At 37.7% G+C, this 11,419-nt stretch overlaps 1 protein-coding gene across 2 annotated transcripts in view; it reads right to left on the reverse strand.

Annotated features, from left to right (window-relative positions):
- Positions 1–8,317, reverse strand: part of LOC126176455 (protein-lysine N-methyltransferase EEF2KMT) — a 33,663-nt gene extending 25,346 nt beyond the window's left edge. The window contains exons 1-2 of one of the 2 annotated variants that reach the window (XM_049923615.1): positions 8,168–8,317; positions 7,750–7,893 (exon numbers count right to left, since the gene is read on the reverse strand). In XM_049923615.1, coding sequence (XP_049779572.1) covers positions 7,750–7,893; positions 8,168–8,242 — 219 coding nt within the window. In that variant the 5' untranslated portion in view covers positions 8,243–8,317. The remainder of the gene's footprint in view (positions 1–7,749; positions 7,894–8,167) is intronic. The other variant, XM_049923621.1, reaches the window with a different exon arrangement.
- Positions 8,318–11,419: the final 3,102 nt, after the last annotated feature.

The following is an 11,419-nucleotide window of genomic DNA, read 5'->3' on the forward strand; positions in this document are numbered from 1 at the left end:
ACAGCCAAATTATGGTCCTCTCTTCTGAAGTCACACGTGGTTGGCCCTGCCCTGGTCTTCAAGGTACAGTTTTGGTCTCTCTTAACTGTTGCCACATCCGAGAAACAACAGAACAATTCACATTAAGCCATCAGGTCAAATCAGTTTGAGACTGTCTTGCTTCCTTTATTTCTATGGCCCCTCAGAGAGTCTGGTAGGCATCTTCTCTGTGCCATACTGCACCATCTAACTGCGTACAAAGCAATTGTGGTTGTGGGGCTACCCGGTAAACACTACCTTGTTTCGTAGGTTCCCCAACGTCATCGTTGGTGTGGTTGTCCTCTGACCAGAATGCCATCTTCCATGGAGAACACGTACATACATACATCTGGTTGACAGATTGTATGATTATAAGAGGAAATGGACACAGGACAGGGAAATAGCAGTTTTTGCTTTAATTTTGGACACCGTTGTAAATCAAGTGTATTAAAATTAAGCATGGAATGTCTAACAAGCTGTCACCTACATCATTTCTTTGTTCCTTAGACCTGGTGCATGGAAGTAAGTACCTGATATTAATGACACTAGCTCTTTGTTGAATTTTCTGCTTCTCAGTCATTTTACATCTGGTATTTTTCTAGCACATTTTCATCAAGAACCAGCTAAGGATAGTAGCAAGTCCATTTGCCAAAATATTATGGAGAATTTATGACGTGACATGGCTGAACAACTGAGCATCCTAAGATTTAAGGTTCATTAAAAACATGTGTTCTTGATCCTGGTTCAGTGGAATTATGCAAAACGAATTACCTACCCTCCCACTAAACGTTGTTATTAATGTGTGTTATTTTTTGCAGAGAAACTTATTGCATAATTAAACATAAAGCAGCACAATTTTAATCTACTGTTGAAATGAAAATCAAGCTTACAGAATAAGGGTTCTCACTTTTGAACCTATAGAAAACAAAGCAGAAACAGAAAGCTTGCAGAGTTACAATAAAAATCTCTTTTTCACGGTGTGAGATCAAGGGGGAAAAAATGAGCCATGGGATAGGATGTTTAAGTGCAATCTCAATGTGAAACAAGTGAATACCAAAACACTGAAGGAAAACAAATAAATATTTGATGGATATTTAAATAAACTTTCCTCAGGTTAATGATGGATAAAGTGGAGATGACTTACACCATGACTATGTTCTTTTCAATTAAAATCTACAAGTAAAGTTCTATTTAAGGCTTCCTAACCATAAAAAACTGTTGACAGTGAAACACGGTGCATCTCTGCATTTTTCATATTAATAAACACTGCCAAAGATGTACGAACTGATGAGCGATAGACAAAAATCTTACAACTGACAGGAGTTTGAACTCCAGATTTTTGGATTGATAGGCTAGCATTCCACTGTACAAATGGCAACTTTATTTTAGAGAAACTTAATTAATGTTTCCAAGTGGTTCACTTCATATTTAACTGATAAAAAGCAAAGGGATCACATTATGTAGCTCACACAGTTCTCGTGATGAATCTTCTGAGTGAGACTCCTTTACTACACATTCTGCAGACCTTAATTCAGGGACCATTCCTATTCTTGCTGCATATACGTGACCTTCCATTATACACTGATAAAGCACAAATAGTGATCTTTACTGGTGAAGCAGCCATAATCAAACCCAACAAAGATGCAACAATAGAAGTATCATGTAATGTAGGCAACGCAGTTCATTCAATCTGCACTAGGCAAGATTCATCATCATCATCGCCATTGTCATCAATAATAATACAGCATGGAGAAAGGAAATATCTCAAACTTATTGCTCAAAATTCCTGAATGTGCATGTTGATCAGAATTTGAATTGAAAATCGTATATTATAGATGTTCTGAAATGCTCAGAGCTGAGTAACATTTGCTCTATGTGTGTTATTTTTGTGGTAAAACATTGGAGAATCAGCTTAATTTCCATATTTTTATCCACTGATGCCATATGGACTAATTTTATGGGGCAACTCCACACATTGTACAGAAATGCACTACAAGAATAATATCTGGCATTCAACCATAAACTTCACTTACGCAGTTGTTTAAAAAATTAGGCATTTTAACAAAGCTCTCACAATGCACTTAATTTCTTGTAACACTTGTTGTGAAGACCCATATAAAATTTGAAAATAATAGCAGCATTCACAAGTATACCACTAGGAACAAAAATAGCCTCAATTACCTATAACTAAACATTACTCTTGCGCTGAAAGAAGTATCCAGCCATTAAAAAAAATTTTTTTTTTTTACCATCTCCTTTGTGAATTAAACGCGCTGGCAAATAAGCAAACAAATTAAAATCATTTCTATATGACAACTTCCTGTTAAGGGCACTTGCATCACTAATGAGTGGTTTTGGTATTCGAGCTCACCCTGCAATTCTGTGCTGATGGCACTCCATGTTGTTTTGGTGCTGACATGATTTCCAAGTGATACTATCAGTTCTGCTGTGACTTTTGCACCTGTCATCCTCTTTTCAATGACCTTCTCTCACAATCACTGAACACACAGTTTTGTCCATGTTGTAACTTAGCAGGTGATGTTTTCCCACTTTCCCTGTGTGCAGAATAAATCTTCGATACTGTGCCTCTTGAAGCACCAAACACTTTGGCTACCTTTGTTACAGAAGCACCCACCATACAACCACCAACAATTTGCCCACTTTTGAATTCACGTAGCTCCAACATACTGCACCCACAAATACACAGTACACTGATCTGACTATAGCTGACACTTGCACAGGTGCCGTTCATGGTTAAATACAATGGCCCCACCTGTAGTAAGGGAAAAATGAGTGCTGGTCTGCCCCTCTCTGCATCCTAATTTCTCTTATTCTGTTCTCATGATCGCTAGACAAAATACGTGAAGGAGATGGCAGAACTCTTGCACAGTATATCTTGACTTTCTTCCAATATTTCCTATTTAATTTCTCTGAGATACTCTGTTATAGTTTTGTATACATTATACCAACCCGTTACAATTCTAGGTATAAGCAAACCAATTAGAAAACAAGTACAAAATTGGTCATGGCAAACCGTTTAGCTTTAAATATTTCAAAAACCAGTCTTAAGCAACTCCAGGCCATTGTTAACAATGACCGCACGAAATGGAGATTAATGCAAATTAAAGGCATATTCATATACTTATTCTTAGAGCGCCAGACCAACCATTATTTTTGATCAGCTGCTCAGTAATCTAAGCTCATAACATTTTGAATGTACAGGTTTGTCACTATGTTGAGAGGTAAGTAAAACTTTTCATACACCGCAAGATTTTACAGCCAGTATTTACTTCCATGCTCAAGTAGTGAGACTGAATCCAGCATGCTTCTGACAAATGAGAATATGTTCCATAATTTTATTCACACTTTTTAAAATAGAAAGACTGTTCCAGCTTCTTTTTAATGCATTGGGAAGCAATGATAATAAGTAATACCCTATGATTATTTCAGTTAATTATACCATCAAAATTTGGTGGTGGCAATCTGTTCTTTTTTATGCACAAGACTGCAAAGTTCATTTGCACCCACACTACATTTTTAGGAATTTAATATTTTTAGGACTATTATGTTACAATTTTCTACTAATTATTCAGGAAGGCTGCCTGTCTCAACACAATCTTTGCATTCCATCATCAGACAAAATTGATGGCATGTCAATCTAATATATGAGAGTTGCCCTCTTGGCAACAAACATATTGTACAGAAAAGCATGTATTGCAAGCACCGCATAACAGTTGGTCCTCTTGTCTAACAAAGCTGTGTGTCACAAGACAATGGCCTCAAAATCAGGTCAGAGTCACTTCCTTCCATCTCTGAATTTAGGATGATTTGCTCATTGGTAAAGTAGCTGGATATGTGGTCACACCTTGCCATTTGTTGCTACTTTTCTTTCCACATAGCATGGTTTTTCCCTCAGTAATGAGAAGAGTGCTTTCCTAAAGGAATTTTCAGCTACTGTGTACACAATATGCCAACAGTCTTGCCACAGTGGTAACATCGGTTCCTGTCAGATCACCAAAGTGAAATGCTGCCGGGCTTGACTAGCACCAGGATGGTTCACCACCAAGGTCTGCCGAGTGCTGCGGGCCAGTGGGGTGCACTCAGCCCTTGTGAGGCCAACTGAGGTTGTTGACTGACTGAGAAGTAGTGGCACTGGTCATGAAAACTGACAATGGCCAGCAGAGCTGTGTGCCAACCACATGCCCCTCCAATCTGCATCTAGTGATGCCTAAGGGCTGAGGATGACATGGTGGCCAGTTGGTACTGTTGGGCTTTCAATGCGTGATCGTTGTCGCATGTCCACAACAACATCCTGCAATAGTACCAGCAATTCTTGTTCCAGAATCATTTGTTATTTGCGACCATTCGCTGTGCCACTGATAAAATACGGACCAATAAGTTTGTTCCCCATGATGTCACACCATACGCTAACCAATCAAGGATGTTGATGGTCAACTTGCCATAACCAGTGAGGATTGTCTACCATCCAATAATCTAAGTTATGCCGGTTAACGCTACTATGGTTTGTGAATGTATACTCATTGGTGAATCGCACCTCGTTTGCATATGTTGATGTGCATATTCACAAAACACTACCAGGTTATGGAAATCTGGCACCATGAAATTCTTGATCCAGGGACACACAGTATATGGATAATCCTTATGACAATGCAGTATTGTGACAGTACTACCTACGGACATACCAGCCTCATGACGTAATGGCCAGGCACTTATCCATGGTTTGCAGCTTCGGCATTTCTCCTACATTCTCTGTACAGCAGGATCATTTCAATTTTCTCTTCTATGGTTGCAACATTCATCATCCACTTGCACGTCAGTTTTCCGAAATGATAGGTAGGTGCGCAAACAAACACTGCACAAGTGTTGTACTGTTCAGAGCTGCTATCCATTCTATGTCTGCATCATACGTGAGCTCCAGTCACAGTGTATGTCATAGTTTGCTACACGGCCACAGTGGCATGTTGGGTAGTCCCCTGTTCGATGTCAGAGGATTACGGGTAGTCCCCTGTTCGATGTCAGAGGATTACAGTGCTACGAATGGTGTTTCTAGTTAGAAGTTATGAAATAGTGTTCTGTCCTGATGCAATGTTTAGTTTCAGACATTTCAGTCTTCAGTTAAAATGAACACCTTGTATACACAATATAGTTCTGGTGCTCAATTAAAGTATTATAAAATACTGGAAACTGCTCTCTCTGCACTGCTAACTGGTTGTTACGACCCCTAGAGAAATGAAGCACATTAAATGCTACAGACACAGGAAGCATTACTCTACTTGCTTAAGTGGTCTAGGATGTGCAGGGAACTAATTCAGTCACAGTTTGTGCATTCAGCAATTCATGGGGTGTCGGTAGAGCAGTTTTTTTTTATGAATCTACATATCAGCTTAAAAAAATCTCAAACGTCAAGAATGCAGGAAGAACTACTATGTTTTGAGATCCTGAAGTAAAACACTATAATGTGGTAGTTTCAGGACTGAGTAATGCCAACAATTTGTGCTGCAAATGTCTGACACATTGCTGCTCATAAAAAGAAATGAAGTTAAAACATTATGTAAAGAGTATTATACAAGTTGCAAACACTATTTCGTCTCAGTAGGTCAAGTTACTGTGTTATGGCACATATCCAAGTGCATGCAGTTGTGTACAGGGGCTTGTTTGATTTAGTTTCCTAGTATTTTTGTATGTCATTTTTTATCGATCTTCGCACAAAGCACATATATTGGCTTTCCAAGAAGTAGCAACCAGTTATGATCCTATTTATGTATACCAAGGCTGAAAAGCACAATAAAAGAATTTTGTTTGGAAGATGGTCACTATATTTCCCTTACAGAGTATGCCTAGTACGTGAAAAACAGGAACTGGTGGAACATGGCAAACATTCACACAAATAAAATGCCAACGAATTTTTTTTTTAAGGGTTTCATTTGAAGAAACATTTTTCTCCCGAGCCAGAGAGGTAACAATGAACATATGCATCTTATCCTTTCTATATTTCTCTCCATTGAACTTTTATAATATATATATTTGTTTTTGAATTTCTCTCTGCCAAAGCTGTGCCAGTCACTTCCATTTGGAAGCTAATAAAATGTGTGATAGTTACAGATGACAATTTTGCACAAAGATGAAATAGCATCTTCAAGCATTACAAGTATGTGCATTTCTCCTTTAATCAGGCAATGCAAAGAAACACACTCTTGTCAAGATAGCAGGGTCACATGTAGGTGATATCCATACAGGAGAAAGCAGTAGGTTTTCCTATAGAAATAGATGTTTGGAACTGTTAAGTTTGAAACAGCACAAAGGAGCAATAAAAGGTAGACATTTACTACAAAACCCATAATCTCAATAATTTTACAAAGTGGAATGTAAATTCAAGAAATGTTACACAACTTTGGATGACAAAAATTACACCATGTCCAGTTCCCCCTTTGATTTAGAGTTGCTGCAACATTTCTCACTACATATGACCTAAATTTCATATGCACAAAACAGAAAATCTCACCCTAAGAAATATTCTTTCAACAAAAGCATATGTTCGTAAAGTAAAAGAATCTAAAGGTGAGACAATTAACAGATATTAAAAATAAGTGCTAACCTCTTGTACAAGAACATATTTAGGGGAAAGAATTGACTTCTTATTCCAAATATCAATTTGGTGACAGGATTAAGCACCAGAAATTATGGATCCCCTCAAACATACAACCAGAACACACAAGATAAAACATTATCCTGCAACTGCAATACTAGCATAATCAAAGATATATAAGCTAGATGCTAAGGTAGTTAAAGTTCCACTAAAGATTTTCAGTCCATACCAATGCAATGCAAGTCCCTTGGGTTTCTGTACACACCATGTTGTTGGGTGGAACACTTTTACGATCTCTCTCTCTCTCTCTCTAGATTAGCCAGTTCTTATACAAATTATTTGAAGACACTGATATGTGCTTTGCAATTCCCTGTACGTTCTGGCAAAACAGCCTTTATTGCAAACAGATTGCTACAGTATTGTGCACTACATAATAGCTTTTTTTCTTAAACATTAATCAATGTTCTCAAACTGTTAAGTGTGCGGTTACAAATCAACACAGCTTAACGCTATAATTAGAAAACCAGCAGCTGTTCTGATAGCAGCGGGTTTTTCTGCTGATTACTTAAGGCAATTATCTTTGACATAATACTGGTCATTTGCCTTTAATGATAGCTACTAGTGTATGTAACAGATGCATTATGACTCATCACCATCGTAATTTCTATTTTAAATTGATGCAACGTCCCTAATATTTTCACTCAAAATGGGATATACAACAATGTTTAATGTTATCAATCTACAACTACTCAATTGTAAAAGAAGTGTAGAATTCATTTGAAAGAAGACCCACGATCAACGGTGCTGAAATATAAATCCATGAACGTACCTAATATGAAAAAGTTTATTTTGTAATAACAGTAGGTGGACACCAGATGACAATTTCCTACCTTTTACATATATCCATAGTACTCCAATGCATCAATGACGGCAATATTCGTTGTCATTCTTTTTAGCTCAATGAAAAATCCATAATTCTGGTGCAAAGTTATCACCTCTTAAACATAGGTCTGGTTCATAAACAAATACACCTTTTCGTTGCACAGTCAGTACCAGGTTTGCACACATTCTAAATACACGGTTCCGATCTTACGTCTGTTTACCTATCATGTTGGAAGTCTTACCCTCGATATAACCAGCTTGAGGAACGCGTGTTCATATTTCAGGTCAATCTCGTGCTTCATATTAAGTGGATGTTTCACCGTACTGTTAATAATATCCTTCTGCCAATCAGAACCCATCTCACTGGCTTTTTCTATGATCGCATCCTAAAACGAACGACCTTGTCCATCAGTGTCCGCAAATATTATGATGTACATATAGTTAACAACATGCTGTAGAAAAGCTTACATTTTTCCTCAAGACCACATATCTGCATACATATCAAGGGCAAAAAGTTTAGAATAAGCACAAGCTGAAGAAGAAACAAGTTAAACTATATAATTACATGTTTATTTTTCGTATATAAACACAAAGTACACATCAGTGATACATTCCTTTAAATATGAAAATTTACAGATGATTTCCAAACAGCACACTTACAACATCAGGTGAAAGTAACTTAAGTGGATACATGTTCAAGAAGCGCCTTTCAAGGCGTTTCAGACAATCGTCCATCACTTCACTAGTTCACTGGAGAAAACATTGAAACCGTCATACTTCAGAGAAACGGCAGCCTCGTGCGTTGAGTGACATCACTAACGTGTGGTGTGTAGTCGATAATGAGCGCACATGGCATGGGTCGTTCGATCAAGAGCTTTTTGATCAAAAGCAAATAAAATACCCTGACAAAGGATTCTGCCGTGGACAACCACAGGTTTGCTTCTTTATTCACAGTTTTCCATTTATTTTTCTTAATAGCATATGTTTTTGTTGTTCATTTTCCTGTCATCTGCAGGCTAGCTGATATACTGGTATAGTTGTCTACTCTACAACAGTAAACTCCAAACCACTACGAAGTTCATGGTGGAGAGTATGCCCCATTATATCAGATGAAAAGATCGTTTCCCGTTATCTTCGTGTTTGTAGCGCGGGAAGAATGGTTTTAAGTGGCCTGTATAAGCTACAATTAATCTGAACTTCACGGTCCCTGTGGGAGCGATATGTAGGGGGTTGTAAAATATTCATAGAGTCCTCATTTAATGCTGGTTCTTGAAACTTTGTAAATAGGATTTCTCGGGATAATATCCGTCTATCTTCAAGTATCTGCCAGTTCAGTCTTTTCAACTTTCAACACTTTCGCGCTTGTCAAACAAACCTGTGACCATTCGTGCTGACCTTCACTGTATACGTTCAGCAACCACTTAACGCGCACAAAATTTTTGTTTAGTGTTCACATGGTGCTCGATTGTCAGTCGTTGAACGCGCGTTGCGCGGCCGCCATGGTTCAGTTTGAGTTCTACATTTGTCGAATATGGACGTAGAAACAGTTTTAACGATGATTTTATACCGACGGCAAAAACGACGCGACAGAAGACGGAGATATTGGGTCAACCCAATTTTTCATACAGGCTGACGGAAAGCCAGTACATAATCTTGTATCCTAAGCGAAGGCAATACGAACCTGAATTATTTAGCTACCGTATTTCAGAATGTGCATCAAATCATTTGATGATTTACGGCTCTCATAAACGATGAACTCGTAGCAGATAAGAACGCTGTGCGATATTGTACGTTGTGTTTATAAATGAATATCGGGGTTTTAACGCCTTATAATATTTATTATATTAAACTTACATTTATAAATGATATGTCAAATGAAAGAGCAACTCAAACAGTTTTACCAAGAACCTTATAAACGTTCAATGTGAGCACTATTTGTCACATGGCACACATCAAGTCTATAGCCGAGTTATTCCCAAGCGCTATCAAGGATCTTGTGTACATGCCTCCGCTACCAGCAGACCTCCCCGAATTAAGAAACCGGACTGAAGCAGCTGTTGCTACAATGACTGAAGACATACTTATCAACGTTTGGGAAGAACTCGGCTCATCCATTGCTGGCATTGCTTGGTGCTGGCGATGGAGTGTGTGTTACTGGCGGTAGAGGTCCCATTGCTGTAATATAACTATAGTGTGCTAAACTATTTGACACACTAAGACTGCTGTGATCTGTAATCATGATATTGAAAGCCTTCGACAGGTGCTTGACTATGCTACCCTTGTGCCGAATAATTTCTTCGTTCTGGTAAATGGTTATGATAATCTTGATTTTCAAATGACTGATGCTGTGGTCCTTGAAGGAAAATTTTGTTTTGCAAGATTAAATTATAAATGCTAATTTTAGTATGAAGTCGTCTGTATTCCGGGATTTTTTAATTTCTTCAACGAGTGACAAACACAGTTTGTCTTCATCGTCATCTTCTTTTGGTTCTGAAACATTTTTCTGTGCTAAACTTTGCTGTATATGCTTGCAAATCTTTCGTCAGCAGAACTTATTTCTTGTTTTTTTCTTGCTTTAGGATTCTTTTTAAAGGCAGGACTTACTTCTACATCAGCAACTTCTGACGAAGCTGATGCGTTATCTCCATCAAAACTACATTCTGTATCTTTGTTGGTTATAGATGCCTGTAGATATCATAATCTATTATAACGAATATGTAACGAATTTTTCGAAGCCCCTGCTCCAGATTTAACAGTCTTCATTTTCTTTACCTCTGTCGTATAATTATCTCATAAACTCTTTCATTTCTTTTGCAGGGGTGATGCTGAAAAAAAAAAGAATTTAGTAATAGTAGACCACCCTCTTAGCCTCTTTCCAAATATTTATATTAATGTTTTTCAGATATTTGGCCACAGAATGTTCACTTGGGACATTAAGCTACAATTATAGAATTGACAAATCTACTGCAGCGACTATAATACCACATGTATGTGAAACTATTTGGAGAAAATCGAGACCCATTGTTATGAGTGAACCAAAGAAAGAAAAGTGGTATGAAATATGGACGATATTTGAAAATAACTCAAAATTTACCAATTGTTTGGGAACCTTGGATGGGAAACATATACAGTAAATCCAGCCTGGACACACAGGTTCAGTGTATTATAACTACAAAAAATATTTTTCGTTAGTTTTATTGGTGCTTGCGGATGCAAACTATTGTTTTTTATAGGTTGACATAGGTGCCTACGGTGAAAACAGTGACTCAGGCATATTCAAGAATTCTTCATTGTACAAGAAGCTGACAGAAAGCCCATTAGACCTTCCTGAGCTAAAGGCATTGTTAATACAAAATAGACCAACAGTGTTGCCATACGTTGAGAATGGCCGATGAAGCTTTTGGCATGATGGAGAATTTAATGCGGCCTTATGGGGGAAGGTCACTAACTTATGCAAAAAAAAAAAAAATTTGATACCCGTTTGACGTTAGGATGCTGGTAGGTCGAAAGTACTTTTGGCATAAGGTGCAATAAATGGCGTGTTTTACGTAGGCCATTAGATGTTATCACCGGTTTTGCAGAAAATATCGTAAAATTGATATGTACACCACACAATTATGTCAGAATGAGGAATGGCTACAATTATGAAGATACTCTTCATACTCCACCACTGGAATATCCAATCTCACGTTATACCAGGCGTTCTGTGCGACAGGCGGATAATGTTCGAGTATGTTTAACAAATTATTTCATCAACGAAGGAAAAGTCGATTGACTAGATCGCAATATTTAATTTGTAGCACGGACTTATCGAAAATATAAATATATGTACTCACATAATAATTTCTTCTTTTCTTCATTGTCATCTCCTTCACAGAATATGCGAACGAGTGCTTCCCAAGCCCTTCTCCT

The sequence above is a fragment of the Schistocerca cancellata genome, chromosome 1 (assembly GCF_023864275.1).
Source record: "Schistocerca cancellata isolate TAMUIC-IGC-003103 chromosome 1, iqSchCanc2.1, whole genome shotgun sequence".
NCBI classification, from domain to species: domain Eukaryota; kingdom Metazoa; phylum Arthropoda; class Insecta; order Orthoptera; family Acrididae; genus Schistocerca; species Schistocerca cancellata.